This window comes from Triticum dicoccoides, chromosome 7A, assembly GCF_002162155.2.
Source record: "Triticum dicoccoides isolate Atlit2015 ecotype Zavitan chromosome 7A, WEW_v2.0, whole genome shotgun sequence".
Lineage (NCBI taxonomy): Eukaryota > Viridiplantae > Streptophyta > Magnoliopsida > Poales > Poaceae > Triticum > Triticum dicoccoides.
The window spans coordinates 379,119,946-379,139,588 of record NC_041392.1 but is presented as its reverse complement, the minus strand read 5'-3'; the positions used below and the strand labels follow the sequence as shown (position 1 = coordinate 379,139,588).

Here is a 19,643-nt window from a genome sequence, read left to right as displayed (position 1 = left end):
TCATCTTATAATGCTACCGACGTACTAAGCAAAATAAGATGCATAAAAGATAAACATCACATGCAATCAAAATATGTGACATGGTATGGCCATCATCATCTTTTGCCTTTGATCTCCATCTCCAAAGCACCGTCATGATCTCCATCGTCACCGACTTGACACCTTGATCTCCATCATAGCATCGTTGTCGTCTCGCTAACTATTGCTTCTACGACTATCGCTACCGCTTAGTGATAAAGTAAAGCAATTACATGGCGATTGCATTTCATACAATAAAGCGACAACCATATGGCTCCTGCCAGTTGTCGATAACTTCTATAAAACATTATCATCTCATACAACAATTTATATCTCATCACGTCTTACCATATCACATCACAACATGCCCTGCAAAAACAAGTTAGACGTCCTCTACTTTGTTGTTGCAAGTTTTATGTGGCTGCTACTGGCTTCTAGCAAGAACCGTTCTTACCTACGCATCAAAACCACAACGAGTTTTCGTCAAGTGTGTTGTTTTAACCTTCAACAAAGTTGGAGAAACAGACACTCGCCAGCCACCTGTGTGCAAAGCACGTTGGTAGAACTGGTCTCATGAACGTGGTCATGTAATGTTGGTCCGGGCCGCTTCATCCAACAATACCGCCGAATCAAAGTACAACATTGGTGGTAAGCAATATGACTATTATCGCCCACAACTCTTTGTGTTCTACTTGTGCATATCATCTACGCATAGACCCTGCTATGATACCACTGTCGGGGAACGTAGCATGCAATTTCAAAAAATTTCCTACGATTATGCAAGATCTATCTAGGAGATGCATAGCAATGAGAGGGGAAGAGTGTGTCCACGTGCCCTCGTAGACCGAAAGCGGAAGCGTTAGGTTAACACGGTTGATGTAGTCGAACGTCTTCATGATCCAACCGATCTTAGTACCGAACGTACTGCACCTCCGTGTTAAGCACACATTCAGCTCGATGACGTCCCTCGAACTCTTGATCCAATAGAGGGTTGAGGGAGAGTTCTGTCAGCACGACGGCGTGGTGACGTTGATGGTGATGTGATCCGCCAAAGGCTTCGCCTAAGCACTACGACGCTATGACCGGAGGAGTAAACTGTAGAGGGGGCACTACACACGGCTAAGATAATAATTTTTTGTCTTTGGGGTGCTCCTGCCCCCGTATAGAAAGGAGGGTGGAGGAGGAGGCCAACCATAGGGGTGGCGCGCCATGGGGGGGAGTCCTACTAGGACTCCACTCCTAGTAGGATTCGCCCCCTTCCTTCCAACGGAGAAGGGAAAAGGGAAAGGGGGAGAGGGAGAAGGAAAGGGGGCCCCCACCCCTTGTCCAATTCAGATTGGGCAGGGGGAGGCGCGCGCCTCCTCCTCTGGCCTTCCTCCCTCTCTCCACTATGGCCCATTTGGCCCATTAACTTTCCCGAGGGGTTTCGGTAACCTCCCGGTACTCCGAAAAATTCCCGAACCTCTTCGGAACCATTCCGGTGTCCGTATATAACCTTCCAAAATATGAATCTTTACCTCTTGACCATTGCGAAACTCCTCATCATGTCCGTGGTCTCATCCAGGACTCCAAACAAACTTCGATCACCAAAACACATAACTCATAATACAAATCGTCATCGAACGTATGCGGACCCTACGGGTTCGAGAACTATGTAGACATGACCGAGACACATCTCTGGTCAATAACCAATAGTGGAACCTGGATGCTCATATTGGTTCCTACATATTCTACGAAGATCTTTATCGGTCAAACCGCATAACAATATACGGCATTCCCTTTGTCATCGGTATGTTACTTGCCCGAGATTCGATCGTCGGTATCATTGTACCTAGTTCAATCTCGTTGCCGGCAAGTCTCTTTACTCATTCCGTAATGCATCATCCCTCAACTAACTCATTAGTCACATTGCTTGCAAAGCTTATAGTGATGTGCATTACCGAGAGGGCCCAGAGATACCTCTCCGATACATGGAGTGACAAATCCTAATATTGATCTATGCCAACTCAACAAACACCTTCGGAGACACATGTAGAGCATCTTTATAATCACCCAATTATGGTTTGACGTTAGGCAGACTAAGGCATAGCCTAGTGGTGGGAAGGGGCTGATGCATTCCCACCCACCCAGGTTCAAGGCATGGTACCTGTAATTTAGGTTTGTTGCACCAATTATATTGTAGGGGGTTCCCTTACAGTCTTTCTATCAAAAAAATCTCATAGTCAGAGGAATATGTATAAGTCATGAAGAAAGCAATAGCAATAAAACTAAACGATCATTATGCTAAGCTAACGGATGGGTCTTGTCCATCACATCATTCTCTAATGATGTGATCTTGTTCATCAAATGACAACACATGTCTATGGTCAGGAAACTTAACCATCTTTGATTAACGAGCTAGTCAAGTGGAGGCATACTAGGGACACTATGTTTTGACTATGTATTCACACATGTACTAAGTTTCCCGTTAATACAATTCTAGCATGAATAATAAACATTTATGATGATATAAGGAAATATAAATAACAACTTTATTATTGCCTCTAGGGCATATTTCCTTCAGCTTCTATTTTTGCCAACGCTGTCTCTTTCTGTTGCTCAACTATATATGTTGCATATTATCGACTCATGTGACGATGCAGGTACATAGATCATCGATGGCGAAGAAGTGCTACGCTAGGAGTATACGACGAGTGGCCGGAGTGTCAGGCCCAGGTGTACCGGTTTCCGAGCGACAGCCAGAGAGGGTTCGATAGCAGAGCCGAAGTAGAAAATAGTTAGTTTAGGTTCACGCTAGTATGAGAGAGGGATACGAACCAACGCCTCAAGAAGTACTACATTATGTATGATGAGACATGTCATGTAACTTGTATAGCTATATCGCGATTATGATGTGACGACATGATTTGTGTTGGACGATATGATGAGACTATTATGTGTATGATATGATGAGCATATTGCATGTTTATGATATGATTAGAATAATGTATAAAACTTGTACAAAAACATCACAAATACGTAGCAAAAAAAGATATGTGAAAATATAATAGTAGCGCTCTTTAGTGCTGGACAGGAAAATGCTACTGATAAAGCACTTAGCAGTAGCACTGGTATGGAAAGCACTACTGCTAAGTAGGTATAGCAGTAGTGCGTGTCAAAACGTGCTACTGCTAAACGTTAGCTGTAGCACCATATCAGTAGCGCGGTGCCCCGCACTACTGATAGCCCTTAGACCCGCGCTACCGCTAGGCTTTTCACTAGTAATGGATCCAACTATATTAACAAAGCTCGCACTACATCAAGATCGTGCCAAATCAAGAACAAGAGAAAGAGAGAGATCAAACACATAGCTAATGGTACATGCCCTCAGCCCCGAGGGTGAACTACTTCCTCCTCGTCATGGAGACCGTCAGAAAGATGAAGATGGCCTCCGGTTTTAATTTCCCCCTCCGGCAGGATGCTAGAGAAGGTCTCCAGATGAGATCGCTTCAATATAGAGGCTTGCGGCGGCGGAGCAGAAGTTCTAGGTTTCTCTCTATTTATTTGGTATTTATAGGAATTTTTGGCGTTCATTTCACATCAAGGCTTGTTGCTTCCCCGTGAGTCTTCTGATCCTTCCTCGAAGTTTCGGGGGTCTCTTTTGGTCCACAAAGAATCACCGTAAAATTTCAGGCCAATCTGAGAATTTCTATTTCTGCACAAAAAACACCACCATGATAGTTATGCTGAAAATAGCGTTAGTCCGGGTTACTTTCATTCAAATCGTACCAAAACCATATAAAATTGTTGTAAACATGGCATGAATACTTCATAAATTATAGTTACGTTGGAGACGTACCACACCCCTCCACCACCTGCACCTCCGGCACCTGCCTTTTACATCGCGCCGGTGGCGGCCGGACCTCGCCTGAGGTCGTACGTCAAGGTGGAGGTTTGCAAATGTTACTGGGAGACGGGCACGCCGCAGTCATGGGCCGATGTGCACCTCCCCAGTAACTGACATATCTCCGCCAATCAGGTGCCTATCCCAAAGATCTCGGTGAGCGGCCGCGCCCGGCACAAGGAAATCGCCCGCTGCCGCGCCCGCCTACTGCCGGATCTCGTCAACGGCTCGAGGTACGCAACGAACTCACCTATGTGGGACACCTGGCTGCACAATGAGCACGATCTGCGCCGACAGTCGTTCTCTGGCGTTCGTGCTCCGAGCCCGCCCCGCGCGCGCCGCTAGCCCTCCCCAGCCACGCGGACGTAGGTTGGTCCGCGACCTAACGCCGCCGCCATCCCCGCCCCCGCCCGCTCTGATGACAACCGGGGAGGAGGAGGAGCTCGTGAGGCAGGTCATGGAGGACTCCCTCCACACCCATGACGAGGCCCAATGGCAGGGCCTCGAACAAATGATAGCCTCTTTGCGACAGGCGACATCGCTATCTCGGAGTTTGACGTCGTGGTGAAGGAGGAGGCCATGAATGCCGTGCAGCAGCAGGAGGAGGAGCCCGCCCCGTGGAACTCGACGCTCGTCGGCCAGAAGTGGTCCTGGACGGAGACTGTCCCGTGCACGCCGGAGCTCGTTCACGACGAGGCCTGGTCACCGTCCCCACCACGGGAAGAGGTGGTGCAGGCACCAATACAGCTGCCTCCAGTTGCGCCTCCCGCTTGGCAGGGGCCGTCGGCCCACCTGTGGATGCCCCCGCTCTACATCGCCCTCACGGGCGATGAGGACGACGACGACGGTACTGAAGGCGACGACGACTACGACGAGCTTCTAGTTTTTTTTATGTCATTTTAGTTTTTAGTTTGTTTAAGAATGTACTGGACTGGACTTGAGCTGTTTTATGTAAATATTTAAGGGTTTTAAATTACTTTTCCAGTTCTATTTGTGTTAGATTTGGCTGAATATTGCTAGTCTTTTAAGAGGAAAATTTGGAAAGTTTCTAGTTTTATTTGGGTTAGCTTTGGCTGAATTTTGCTAGTTTTTTAGGAGGACAATTTGGGAAGGGCACTGATAGGCGCCGGCCGAAATTTTGGCCGGTCAACACGCAGCCGCCCGATACAACTATAGCCAGCCGTCTGATTTGACCTTCCACATCGTCTACTTCCTCCCCCTTGATTATTTCTTCCCTCTCCCAAGCGCTGCCGCACCAGAGCCGCCGCCCAGCACGCACAAACCCCCGCGTCTCTCTCTCCCCTGACGACCCCCAACGCCGGTGACCTCGCCGGCTCGCTGCCGCTCACCATCCCCGCTCTCGGTCAGCCGCAGTTCCAGGCAAAAATACCAAGTTCATGGTTGCAGCAAAACGCGACTACAGTCCCAGCTATTCTCGACCGCGGTTCCAACTCGGCGTGGTTACCATCACAGATGGCCGTGGACATGGTTACAACTCGTCGTGTTTCCATCGCAGCTCGCCGTGGTGACCGTCGTGCTCACCGCGGTGACCAGTTCCAGCAAAAATGACTCACGGTTGCAACTTGCCGGCCGCCGACTCTTTTTGTGCTCGCTGGAGCACCGTCGCAGCCATGAACGAAGGATGTAGCAAAAACGTCGACTGGTAGTAGCAAAATCAGACATGGTTGAAGCTTTGAAAAAAATCCGGTTGTAGCAAACTAATTGGCCACATCCAGCGAAAAACTAGAAAGCAAAAAAAAATCCAAAATCTTGGTTGAAGTAGAAAAATTTGCCGATTCCAGCAAAATCAAAGGACGATGGTAGCAAATTTAAGGCTGGTTCCAGCAAAATCAAAAGAAAAATGAGTGGTAGCAAAAAATAGGACTGGTTCCAGCAAAAAATCCACCTCGTCGGGCTTCCCAACAAAAAATTGCCTCTTGCTTGTATCATCCCCCGTCACTGGTTCCAGCACTTTTGCTAGCCGGTTGCAGCAAAACCATGTGCTGGTTCTAGCATGACGTCCGCACAGTGATCGGTCATGTCCATCTTCGGCGAGAAATGGTTGTTGGGGTCAGGTCTCTGGTGAGAGATGGTTGTTAGGGATCTGGTGATTCAGGGCCGCGCGTTGGCCATTAGAGAGAGAAAGGAAAGGAGGACGCGGGGGGAGGGGGGCGGCGCCGTCGCCTCTCGTTTGGGATGGGGAATCGGAGCTGCAGCGACACTGGTGCGGGGTGGGGATCGAGTAGATAAGGAAGAAGACTGGCTCACGGGAGCTGCATGGGCCCCGACAGCCAGGCATTTGGGCCGTGCATGGATGGCCAGGCTAAAAGTGGATGCTTCGACCGCAACAGCATCCAACGACACACGAGTGACCGGCCGAATGCTTCGGCCGGCGTGCCAACGCAAAACATTTACCATTTGGGAAGCGGCGATTTGATTGGATGCATCTACAGTCGCACGACCGTAAATGAACGGACGTGTCTGTTTCTCTGTTCCAAACAGACGAAGACATCTAGGCCTCATTCGGTTTGGAGGATTTTCGTAGGAAAAACATAGGAATAAGGATTCCAGAGGAAAATTTCCTATGTATGCATTCGGTTTGTAGGAAATGCGTGCAGAAATTTCGTAGGAATACTACTCATTTCCCGTGTTTTTGGAGGAAACTACACATCCACTCAAAGCTCATTTTACGCGTAGGAACGAGGCAAGTCAATTCCTTAGGATGGCAAGTGCCATCCTATCATATTCCTATACTACTCCTAATTCCTACGTTTTGATTTCCTCCAAACCGAATGAGCCCTTATTTATGCCTCTTTTGGTTCATAGGATAGGATTATCGTAGGAATAGGAATCTTGTAGGAAATGAGATGACATATATCTCAAATCCTATGAGTAGGAATAGGAAATAAGATGTCATTTGGTTGACATCAATTTTTTTTTTCCATTGAGTCTAGGCTCATTTTTATTTTCCTATGAAATGTGAGGGATAGAAACCAATCTTATGTAGGAATAGGAATCCATTCCTATGAACCAAAGGGCTCTAAAGAAAAATCCTATAAAAATCCTATCCTCTAAAATTCCTATAAAATTCCTCCAAACCAAAAAAGGCCTCAGGGTGGTGAGTGGAGTTGCCCTAGCAACCCCGTACACGAAATCAATCGAAGCAAACATACACACACACACAAGCCCGTCTCCCGTCTCCTTCTCCCATAAGACCGAAGCCGAGGGGAGGTTTTATTACGAACAAACAGGGCATCAGCCCCCTTAAAGCCAGGACCAGGAAGCCAACACACACAAACACACACACCTCCAAGGCCAAGGCGATAGCGAGCGCGAGGGCGCCCCCGCCCGCGTTGGAGACGAGACTCGACGAGAGGGGCCGACGCGGGAAGGGAACCGCCGCGAACCCGGGGAGAGCAAGCCCGCGACGCCTCCGCCGGGAAGCACCGTCGCCGCCGCGGATCTCTCGATCTGAGGAGCCGCGTCTCGATTCCCCGCCCCGCAGGTACGAGCGCTACGATCCGGGGCCGCTTCAATCCGATTTGGTTCAATTCGAATTGCTTCTCATTGCTCTTGATTTGTGCTCTGCTATCTGCTTGCCTGGAATTAGGGTTTTGTGCGCGGCAGCGCCGGAGATGAGCGTGGAGAGCCCTGGGAGAGCCGCCGGGAGCTAGGGTTTTTTCGCCGTCGGAGCGCTGGACCGCCCCCGACACCCTCCCAGGTTTTCCATGGGAGATGGAGGAGTCGCGTGCGCCGTCCCGCCTCAGCGTGCAGTGGAGGGCTTCCGTGCCGACGCCCTCGTGAGGGGAGAAGCGATGCCAAACAAGGGGGAGAAAGCAGCGCACGGCCACCACCATCACCACCACCACCACCACCACCGCAAGCACTACTCGGCTTCAGCTGCCGACCTCGAGGAAGGGGAGCTGCTGCTCAATGGAGAGGCAGACAACACACGGGACTTGGACAGGACCATACCTCCCAAGAAATGGCGCAAGTTGCTGCCTTCCTCGCCAGCTGCAGAGTTGGAGCCGGGGGAGATTGTAAGCATGCCATCAGAGCCAACAAGGAAGATAAGGAGGAACGTGGAGCTTGACAAGACTGAGTTTGTGCCTGTGACGCAGAGGAAAGGTAAGTCTGACAAGATCGGGAGAAAGTCTAATAAAGATGTGGTGGAGCCAGCGGAGGTTACTCCACTGGGAAAAAAACGGGACCGGGATCATAGCGGCAAGACATGTTTGTCAGCTCACATCCGCGAGGATGGGAAGAAAGGCACTTCACAGGAGCCTGGTGAGATTAAGCCAGAGAGCAGCAGCACTGGCAGTGCTAGGAAGAGCCAGGCAGTAGAGCCCGAGAGCAACCACCGCAAACACCAAGCTGAGACATTCACTCAATCAGGGTCAAAAAGTCGAAGGAAGGGAGAGCCAAAGACTTCTTCTGGTGGGAAGCATTTGTCTGGAAGAAATCATGATATCTTGCCACAAATACGAGATCGGCATGATCGGCTTGAGAGGAGCCCAGGCATCTTGGGACGCTTTCCTCATGACCGCATTCGCCATGAGAGGAGCCCAGGCCGCATGGAGCGCTCCCCACGAGACCGGGACCGTGGTCGTCACTGTGATAACAGAGACCGCAGCCCGTACATTTCACCACGACACAGAGCACGCCAGGCCCATCACAGGGATAACACACCGAGCCGCATTGATAATTCCCCTCGTGGGAGGACTCAGCACGAGGACATCAGAGACCGAACTGCGCTCTCTCATGATAAATCACCATCTGAACGTGGTCGAACAACTGACATCCATGAAGCAAGTAAGAAGAGCAGGGGTGCTAAGCTTGAAAGCAACAACCTAGAAAATGTGCCGCACAAAAACAAGTCAATGAAGCAACCAACTAAGAGTAATAGTGGTAGCAACATAAAGAGTGAGGAGAGGATCTCCAAGGGGAAGGCATCCGAGGGCGTTCAATGCACTGAGTTGCTGCCACCACCTCCGTTGCCACCACCGCCGCCGCCTCCGCCTCCACCTCCGCCTTTACCACCTAATATGCCTCCTCCCCTGCCCCCGCCACCAGTACCTGAGCAGCTGAATGATCTCGCTGAAGATGCCTCAATGGAAGAAGACATGGATATCTGTGACACCCCACCTCACACCAGTGAAGCACCTGAACTCAGTACTGAGCCCACTATTATCATGGGAAAGTGGTTTTACCTTGACCAATTTGGTGTTGAGCAAGGACCTACCAAGCTTGCTGACTTGAAGAAACTGGTAGAAGACGGATATCTTCTTTCTGATCATCTAATAAAGCATGCTGACAGCAATAGATGGGTGACTGTTGAGAATGCAGCTTCACCATTGGTTCCATCTGATATTCCCTTGGTGTATGCGGACCTTTCTTCACAGAAGGTTAGCCCTCCAGAAGCCCCAGGAAATCTGCTCGACGAAGCTCGAGAAGGAGCAGCTTTGTTGGCATGGAGTGCTGAGGATGAAGAGGAAGCTTCTGAAGAACAGAAGGAAGATCTCTACATTGATAATAGGGTCGAGGCACTAATGTATGGAGCTACTATGGTGGATGGACATGAGCTTGATATTCTTGGAGGTAAAAACGTTTCTTTACTTTTTGAGCTGAACATTTAAATGCTTTTTTGATGTTAGTGGGCTGGGCTGGGCTGAGCTTGTTTTTTGGGCTTTTAGGGATTGTTTATTTTTGAGGGATTGTTTTTTGTTTTACAGCTTTTGGGGTTTCCGTTTCGTTATATCCTTTTGGGTTGCAAATTTCAGGGCCCTCGACTTTGGTAGTTTGGTTGTGCTCTTGCAGTTTGCACCGAATCTTGGAATGTTTAGGATTTCCACGTGGCTGGGTCTGGGTCTGGGCTCGGGCCTTATATGATGTATTATTCGTCCTCTTTTAGTGCTATTTTTTCGGTTGTAGAATCTTGTCCCTGACCTTGGGTTTTCTTGGATTTTTGTTGCATTTCTCGTTTTAGTACATTTGTATATCCATGATTTCTGTTTTTAGTCCGTCGGTATGAAAAGTGACAATTTCTGTAACTACCCTTGGGAAGTTCTGTATTAAGTCATTATTACATACTTCTGTTTAATTCGGGAAAAATAACAACCATTTGGATCAGGTTGTTTTACACTCTTCTTTGAAGGCAGTTTAAAAAAACAGGTGCTCCCTCCGAGCCATAATATAAGATGTTATTACATCGGTTGTAATAACATCTTATATTATGGGACTGAGGGAGTAGTAGTTGTGGATGTTAATTTTAGACTTGTATTACGTGGTGTGCAAATATAATCTTTTGAGGGTTGTAAATGCAAGTACAGAGCTTCCACATGCCTTAAAACAGAATCTATTGCTATCCTTTTGTTGTCTGGCTTTGATTCTCAGAGCTGTAATTGATGTGTTCCAGCAGTTACCCCTCATGATTATACTTATCCGGTGTCTTTCCTTGTTTGGAAATTGCAGAGGTTTTGGATGCACATTTTGAGCCTGTTGATTGGGAAAGGTGTAGTTACCCTGAAGGTATTGGATCAATCTGTGCTTGTTTATCCTTCGTTATTTTTTTACTCTTGCGCATTTTTTTTTGAAAGGATGCGCATGTAATTTCTGAAAGCTAGTGTATGTTGCTTTAGTTCTCCAGATGTTACTTGTCCTGAGGACACTACGTCTTACTCTGAAAACTAATCATTTACAACATGTACAAGGTGGAATGGTACCACCATCTAGTTCTTTGATTGCCCTTTGTTTTTTTGTTGACATACCGGGGTTTCTGTCTTCTTATGCCAGATTTTCCTAGGTTCCAAGGCCAACCTGCAAGAGATGATGGGATCAACAGAAGCATTGGATTCGTCAGTGGTGTTGGTCCTGTTGGGAGGGAAAAGTTTTATCATAATGTTGAATGTAGCGAGTGGTTTTCTGGTAGATGGTCTTGCAAAGGTGGTGACTGGAAGAGGAACGATGAATTCAACCAAGATAAGCCTTACAGGAAAAAGCTTGTCCTGAATGAAGGCTATGCTCTTTGTCAGATGCTGAAGGGCAATCATGAGGATCCCCGCTGGCACTGCAAGGAAGACCTCTACTACCATGTACCTGCTAAAAAGCTTGATCTGCCGTTGTGGGCATTCTCATCGACAGAAGAGGACACTGACAGTGTTGATGATGCCAGTGCTATTATACCTGGAAGGTTATGCCAGAATCAGATTAGACAACTTCCAAAGGGAGTGAAAGGGATGACGCTTCCAGTTGTTAAGATAAATGCTCGGGTTGTCAAGGATCAGTCCTCTGTCGAACCATGCATAAAGTCCAGAGCAGCTGAGCGGTCACTTTCTAGATCTTCACGCTCCCACTCAACTGGAACTGATAGGAATTCTGTTCATGAAGGTTTGTCTCATTTCAAGAAACATCATGAACATGATTTACAAAGTCTGCAGAAGTCCAAGTCTGTTCCAAACATCCCAGAGGACCATGTTTGCACTGTTGAAGAATTGTCAGTCAAACTGGGTGACTGGTACTACATGAATGGAACTGGACATGAGCATGGCCCATTTTCTTACTCTGAGTTGCAAAAGTTAGTTAAAAAGGGCACTATTATTGAACAGAGCAGTGTGTTCAGAAAGATTGATAACACATGGCTTCCAGTTGTTAAGGATATGAAATCTGAGTCTGCTGCTCGCGATGGAGGGCCAGGAAGTTCAGATTCTACTTCTGCTCTTGTGGAGCAGTCCAACACTGTTGTGAACCATGGAGCTGGTAGGTTCCATGAGTTGCACCCCCAGTTTGTGGGTTATACACGTGGTAAGCTGCATGAACTAGTCATGAAGTATTTCAAGAGCAGGGAGCTTACTTTAGCCATAAACGAGGTCTTGGATCCATGGATCGCAGCAAAGCAGCCCAAAAAGGAAATAGAAATGAACTTTCTTAACAATTCAGCTTCAAGGAAAATCCTGCCAGGTATTCCTTCATATCTAGTCTAAACATGCACTATTTCCTTACTTTCTGCCATTAATTGTGCTTCTCAGCTTACCATCATGTTGACTAGTCCTTCCAGTTGCACATGGCACACCTTATGTTAATTTCTATGCTATATTCATGCTATTGTTATAATTATGTCTGTTATGACAGTCGATCTTTGCAACAATTCCCTTTTTTGGCATTTCTGCAGAAGATGCTGGGTCTGTAAAAAGGGCAAGGCTGCTACCTAATCAAAGTGACGAAGATATCAATATGTATGAGGACATCCTTGCCAGTCAGAATGATGACTGCTCTTTTGAAGACTTATGTCATGATGCTGCTCTTGTTGAAGAGAACTCTACTAATTCCGTAGCTGGAAGTGACAGCTGGGGTTTACTGAATGTGCATGTGTTAGCAAGAATCTTCCATTTTCTGAGGGCGGACATGAAATCACTGATTTCTTCTGCAGCTACCTGTAAGCTCTGGAACACTGGTGTTCAGTACTACAGGAACACATGTAGATTCGTTGATTTTTCTTCTGTTGGCCTTCAGTGCACTGATTCTGTGTTTCATGGTGTTATGGTATGACTCCCTTCTCTGCTTAAACTTTGAGATGTTGTTTTTGTCATCTTCAAAGTTTCAACTTCTGACTCAAATTATTTATCTCCCTTTCAGGCTGGTTATGAGAAGCAAAATATAAGAACACTGATTTTAGTTGGGTGTTCAAATCTGAGCTCTCTTGCCCTTGGGGAAGTGCTAGTGCAGTTTCCGAACATATGTTATGTGCACATTCAGGGTTGCAGTCAGCTATGGGATATGAAAAGCAGATTTCACCATATTAAATGGATTAAGAGCTCTTTGAATCCTGAGGAGTCACTCCAGAAAATTAAAAGCCTGAAGCAGATAGATGATGGAAATGATTATGCATCCAAAGTTGCAAGGAACTTGACCAGTCAGCTGGGTGGTTCTGATGAACTTGACGGCTATTTTGCTGATATCTCAAATAGAGAGAATGCCAATCTTTCCTTTGGGCAAGGTTTCTATAAACGATCAAAATGGCTTGATGCTAGAAAGTCCTCTGCTGTTTTGTCGAAGGATGCACAACTAAGGCGTTTGATGCAGAGGAAGGCCGAGAATAGCTACCGGAAGATGGAAGAGTTTGTCATCAATAGATTGAGAGAAATCATGAAGAGCAGCAGATTTGATTTCTTCATTCCAAAGGTACATGACTTGCTCATGTTATAAGTTTTGCAAAAGTAAAAATTGAGCCTACTTAGAAGTTGAAGAAGTTGCGAGGCTAGCAGATAGAGGGCAAGAAAAAAAAACTTATGCACTTTTACTAAACCTAACCATGTTGCAGAGGGAGATGTAAAGGTTAAAAGTGTTCCAATGAGCATCGAGGATATACCTTTGTCTTTCTTCAATAGCTGTCTTCTTCCTTGGCAATGATTGTTTCATCTTCTCTTCCTTAAAAAAGGTCAGCGGCCTCAAAGCAGATAAGATCCTAAGATGCAACAATGACCCAATTATCTTTCAAAGAACGCCCGGATTACCTTGCAAACGAAAGAGGGAGGCTAATTGAAAAAATGTAGAACATTCTTAAGACTGGATTTAAGGAAACGCTTAGCCAAGGGGAGCTTACGTTGAATTACAGGTTGAAATGGTGTCTGCATGGCAGAATTTGTTCAGCCTGTCAACAAACTTACATGTTCCTGCTCCACATCTGGGATCTGCTTCTGTGTCCTCCAGATCGTCCATCGCCTTCCTCATCTCCCCCACTTTGCCATCGCCTTCCAGCAAACTTGTCTGCATCCTCTACACCATTTCATCAAATTTGGCTGTCAATTCCTCATCTAACTCACATTATCTCCCTGCTCACCTTGTCCACCGTACCGATTGTTCTTCCGTCCTTTCCATTACTCAATTGCACCGTGACACTGGCATCAATGCCATCCAACTTCACACCATTGTGACAACCGTTGTAGGTCCAGGTCTCTTAGTAGTACTGCCACAAGATGATGCCGGTGTGCTACGCATGCAGCATCCTCCTTCCCTTCAAGCGAGTCCGTCCATATTTTGACATGTCGCTAGGAAAGGCCTCATTGACTGGTGTACCATGCAGTAGACATGATACATCTTTAGCAAGTTGTAGCGTATCACCAACATGAACCTTATTTTCAAGAATCCTTTCCACCATGCACATGAATTGACTATTCAATACAGTATCCATTCCATCCAGGATATCCCCGACATCAGTGGGTGATTTAACTCGTAGAATCTTTGACATTTTTCACTAACAATATCTTTGTTTTACAGGTTGCAAAAATTGAAGGTAGGTTGAAAAGTGGATATTATGCTCGGCATGGCTTTAGTTCTCTCAAGAACGATATTCGGTCTATGTGCCGTGATGCATTGAGGTAAAGTTGCTCAGTCTAACTGAGTTGAAGGTTTGCAGAGCAGGGTAAGTTTGTGATATTGCATTTTCTCACATTTGATTTGCTACTACAGATATAAAGGCCGAAGTGATTTGGGAGATATGAAGCAAATTGTTGTGTCCTTTATCCAGTTAGCAAAGAGACTCGGTAACCCACGATTGATTTCTGAGAGAGATGGAGCAGCAGCCCAGAAGGACAATTCTGACACGAGTCAATATTCTTCAGACGCAAAATTAAAAAAGAAACAAAATAAAACTACGGGGGAAAGGAGGGGAGCAAACTGGGCTACTGCCTCTGCTGGTGCAGATGCTTCATCCCGTGCCTTTGACCGTGAAATTAAAAGAAGCCTATCTAAATTAAAGAAAATGGATGTTGATTCTGGGAGTGAGACATCTGATGATGATGATGGATACTCTGAAGGTGATGAAACCGAGAGTGAAACTACTGTTTCTGATACAGAGAGTGACCTTGACTCAAATTCTGCAGCATGGGACTTAAGGGGAAATGGTATGAAGTTGTTTGAATCTGGTGACTCTGTCGGGGATGATCGTGGATGGGGTGCTCGCATGACAAAAGCAAGCCTTGTCCCTCCTGTTACTAGGAAGTACGAAGTGATTGAGAAGTACCTTATTGTAGCAGATGAGGAGGAAGTACAACGAAAAATGCGGGTTGCTTTACCTGATGACTACTCTGAGAAGCTGCTCTCGCAGAAGAATGGTACTGAAAATTTGGAGATTCCAGAGGTTAAGGATTATCAACGTAGAAAGGTACCTGGGGATGAAGTTCTTGAGCAAGAAGTATACGGCATAGATCCATACACACATAATCTCCTGCGTGACATTATGCCAGCCGACGTTGGCTTGTCATCTGCTGACAAACATACCTTTATTGAGGAGGTATTGTAACTGACAAAGATTTTTTTTTTCATTTTAGTTCATTTGCTGGGATGCTTTGGACTCACATAGATATTGTGATTGCAGCTGCTTCTGAATACTTTGAATAAGCAGGTTCGGGATTTCACTGGTTCTGGAAATACTCCTATGGTTTACCCCCTTAAACCTGTCATCGAAGAAATCCAAAAGTCTGCAGAGGAGAGTGGTGATAGACGAACTGCAAAGACGTGCCTTGGAATGCTGAAGGCCATGAGGAGCCGCCCTGAACATAACTATGTTGCTTATAGAAAGGCATGCATTCAGCAACACCTTATTCATTAATGTTTGCATACCATCATAACTAGACGGTCCTATCTTAACTTTCCGCACATTCTTTCAGGGTCTTGGAGTTGTTTGCAACAAAAAGGGTGGATTTGGCATGGATGACTTTGTTATTGAGTTCTTCGGGGAGGTGTGTTCTAACTGTATATCCAATGTTTCTAGAATTAATCCATATCATATAAAATCATAATGTATTTATATATTTGTAACCTTTGCAGGTTTACCCTTCTTGGAGATGGTATGAAAAGCAAGATGGTATTAAACATATACAAAACAACAGTGAAGATCAAGCTCCTGAGTTTTATAACATTATGTTAGAAAGACCAAAGGTATTTTCCATTTTAATTTTTTTGATGCCATCCAAGTATCTAATCTGTGAGTGAAGACATCGTGAGGAAGGGTTATTACAGATGACTGATCTTTTGCCTTTGTTATGATGAAAGGGGGACCGTGATGGATATGACTTGGTTTTTGTTGATGCTATGCACAAGGCTAACTATGCAAGCAGAATCTGTCATTCATGTAACCCCAACTGTGAAGCAAAGTAAGCCCATTAATCTCCAGATTTTTACGACACAATGATTTCCTTTTTCACTACACATGACTCTATGCTATCTGTTTTCAGTGTTGACCTGAATTTCTTTTACACCCATTTGTGAAAGAGGTTCACTGATCCAAAGTTCAAGCATATACTCCCTCCGTCCCAAAATTCTTGTCTTAGATTTGTCTAAATACGGATGTATCAAGTCACGTTTTAGTATTAGATACATCCGTATCTAGACAAATCTAAGACAGGAATTTTGGGACGGAGGGAGTACTTTTTAAATGATCAACATTGATAGGAGCTTGACTTTGCTGTTGTGCAAGTCCTTTACCTTTATACAACTGCTTTGTCATTCCTCCGTTCTTCAAAAGTTTTATGAAATTTTGTCATCGTTTTATCATGTGGTGGTTAATGCATGTGCATTAGAACTTCAATAGCGAATGGGCAAAACTATTCCTGTGTTGTTCCGTGTTTAATGCGTTAAGCATTTGCAGGTATTTTTTCTCACACTTCTTATATTAACTAGTGCTCCTTAATTTTATTTTCCAGAGTGACTGCTGTGGATGGTCAATACCAGATTGGAGTCTACACTGTTAGGCCGATTGCAGAAGGCGAGGAAATCACTTTTGATTACAACTCTGTGACTGAGGTGAGCATCACATTGTGTTCCTGCATAAGCTACGTTTTAAGTTACACTACTTTAAGTTTACATTCTTGTTCTGCTAGAGTAAGGAAGAGCATGAAGCATCGGTTTGCCTCTGTGGAAGTCAAGTATGCCGGGGCAGCTATTTAAATTTTTCTGGAGAGGGAGCTTTCGAGAAGGTAAACTTTTGCAAGCATTCTGGTTGATGGTTCAAGGGTGACTGTGGTTTACCTAATTCCTAAACACTATTTTCCTTTATTTATTTTGCATCATTTTGACATAATCACATCTGCTAACTTCATCGTCAACCAGGTGTTAATGGAATTCCATGGTGTGCTTGATCGACACAGTTTGCTGCTACAGGCTTGCGAAGCAAACACTGTCTCCCAACAAGACTTGATTGACTTGGGTAGAGCTGGTCTTGGTACCTGTTTGCTTGCTGGTTTGCCTGGGTGGCTTGTTGCTTACACGGCCCAGCTGGTAATTTGTAGTTCTCTTTCTTGTTCAATTTCTCTTCCGATGCGATAACCAGTTTCTGTGCTCATGGCAACTTTTCATGTAAATGAAAGGTGCGGTTTATATTCTTCGAGAGGCAGAAACTTCCTAATGAGATCTTTAAGCACAACATGGAAGAGAAACGCCAGTTTTTTACAGATATAAATATGGATTCCGAGAGGAATGATGCTGAGGTTCAGGTAGATGCTGATGGCTTCGCTTCACCTCGTGTTTCTTTGACTTGCATGATATGATCTAATTCTGTCTCTACACGCAGGCTGAGGGTGTATTAAATTCTAGATTACAGCATTTAACTCATACACTTGATAAGGTGGGTAATTATTTTTAATTACTTGGAACTTGTTCTGCAGTAGCAAAAATTATATATTATCATCGATAAACCCAATAAGAATCTTTTGCTTGATCTTTCTATTGATTTTTTGACGATATGTTATCTTTAGGTAAGGTATGTTATGAGATGTATATTCGGGGACCCCAAGAATGCCCCCCCTCCTCTGGTGAGGCTTACCGGGAGAAGTCTAGTGTCTGCCATCTGGAAAGGGGAAGGCTCATTAGTTGATGAGCTCCTTCAGTCAATTGAACATCATGTTGACGAAGATGTACTTACTGATCTCAAGGACAAAATTCGGGTTCATGATCCATCTGATTCTGAAGACATCGAGGGAGACATCCGAAATTCTCTGTTATGGTATGTTTGAAATCTGACTCCTCAGCTCTAATTATCCAAATTTGGATTCTGACTCCCTTCTACAGGTTGCGTGATGAGTTGCGAACTCTTTCATGCACATACAAGTGCCGTCATGACGCTGCTGCTGATTTGATTCACATGTATGCTTACACAAAGTGTTTCTTCAGAGCCCGAGTAAGCGAAAGCTTTCTGTCTTTCTCTCAGTCGCGAAAAAATGCTTGTGATTTTGTTTATCTGTACTTGAAGCTGACCCAACTAACACCACGTACAGGACTACAAGACCGTAAAGTCTCCACCAGTTCATATCAGTCCTCTTGATTTAGGTCCCAAATATGCTGATAAACTGGGACCAGGTTTCCAGGAGTACAGCAAGACGTACCCAGAGAACTATTGCTTAGCACAGCTTATCTATTGGTACAGCCAGAATGCAGAACCCGAATCTAGACTGACAAGAGCTAGAAAGGGTTGTATGTCATTACCAGATGTGTCCTCTTTCTATGTAAAGTCTGTAAAGCCAACTCAAGAGCGAGTTTATGGCACCAGAACTGTGAGATTCATGCTATCACGGATGGTAAGTGCTACTTCTTCAAGATTAATGCATTTGTCTGATGGCGTGTTTTGTAGTGGCTGTTGTGGTTCGACTTGGTCATAAATGTAATGACGTTGTTGATGGTTGATTGACAGGAGAAACAGGCCCAACGTCCATGGCCGAAGGACCGGATATGGGTGTTCAAGAGCGACCCAAGATTCTTTGGCACTCCAATGATGGATGCTGTGCTGAATAACAATTCTCCTCTTGATAAGGAGATGGTGCATTGGCTAAAGACAAGATCGAACGTTTTCCTAGGGTAGTCAAAAGGATAGTAGGCAGAGGGCATTGGTTTTTCTCTTCGGAGATTTTAGTCAACGACATTCTTTTTTTCCTACTCACCTTACCTACCTAATCATGGGGGATAGCTTTTAGATGGCAGGTTGTACAGTCACCACTCCCTCCCTCCCTCCCTACCTAGCTGTAGAGATGTATTCGGTTAATAACTGATGGATCACAGATCATCATCGATTGGATGTAGCGTCTTTTCCTGTTGCATAGAATTGTTCGCCTGCTTATGGGCTGATGATGTACTTGTAAATGCAAAACAGATGCAATCTTAAATTCAGCAATGTGTTACAGCTTGCGGTGCTGCATTTCTGTCTCCCTTGAGCCTTGAGCGATTGTGCTAACACAAAACTTACATGTTTCTCATTTTATTGAGTTTTTTTCTCTTTGCGTGGAAAAAACTTGTATTACTCGTCAAATGTTGTTGCAATCATTGTTGCATAGCTGTGCAACACCCATAGGTCCACTGCCTAGCCATATACTTGCCGTTTTACAGATTTTAGGGGCTGTTTGGATTTCTACCAATGCCGACCCTACCAAAAAATTTGGCTTGCCCGTGCGTTTTGGTGCCTGTTTGGATCAGCGCCGAAGAATTGGCTCGCCCAGCTTGCCCGGCTTCCGTCCGTGTTATTCGCGCCAATTCGTGGGCGAAACGAGTTATGCTGATTATTCTGGCTCGTAACTAGCGACCCTTTTTACTCACAGGCATTTGCGTCGTTACCGGCTGCATGCAGCAACCAAATACTAGTACAAATCTGCATGCAACATGGTGCCGCGCAATTAGCGACTTCCAACTGTAGTATCTCGCTCGTGTAATTCTCTTGGCTACCTTTTTTTCACATTGACCGCATCTACGTTTTAATCTGTGT

General features: G+C 45.4%; 1 protein-coding gene across 2 annotated transcripts; it reads left to right on the top strand.

Moving 5' to 3' along the window:
• The first annotated feature begins 7,172 nt into the window (after positions 1-7,172).
• On the top strand, positions 7,173-19,090 carry LOC119328982 (histone-lysine N-methyltransferase ATXR3-like). Of its 2 annotated transcripts, XM_037601966.1 has the most exons (21): positions 7,173-7,406; positions 7,512-9,499; positions 10,373-10,429; positions 10,694-11,857; positions 12,045-12,439; positions 12,533-13,078; positions 14,174-14,274; positions 14,366-15,188; positions 15,273-15,476; positions 15,565-15,636; positions 15,725-15,835; positions 15,950-16,050; positions 16,600-16,699; positions 16,777-16,872; positions 17,006-17,173; positions 17,263-17,388; positions 17,466-17,519; positions 17,650-17,897; positions 17,963-18,071; positions 18,169-18,468; positions 18,582-19,090. In XM_037601966.1, exons 2-21 carry the CDS (start codon positions 7,630-7,632, stop codon positions 18,747-18,749), a joined length of 6,813 nt encoding a protein of 2,270 aa, XP_037457863.1. In that variant the 5' UTR covers positions 7,173-7,406; positions 7,512-7,629; the 3' UTR covers positions 18,750-19,090. The 2 variants fall into 2 exon arrangements, with proteins under 2 accessions (XP_037457863.1, XP_037457864.1); XM_037601967.1 differs by lacking the exon at positions 7,173-7,406 and having other exon boundaries at positions 7,630-9,499; positions 12,069-12,439; positions 18,582-18,749.
• Positions 19,091-19,643: the final 553 nt, after the last annotated feature.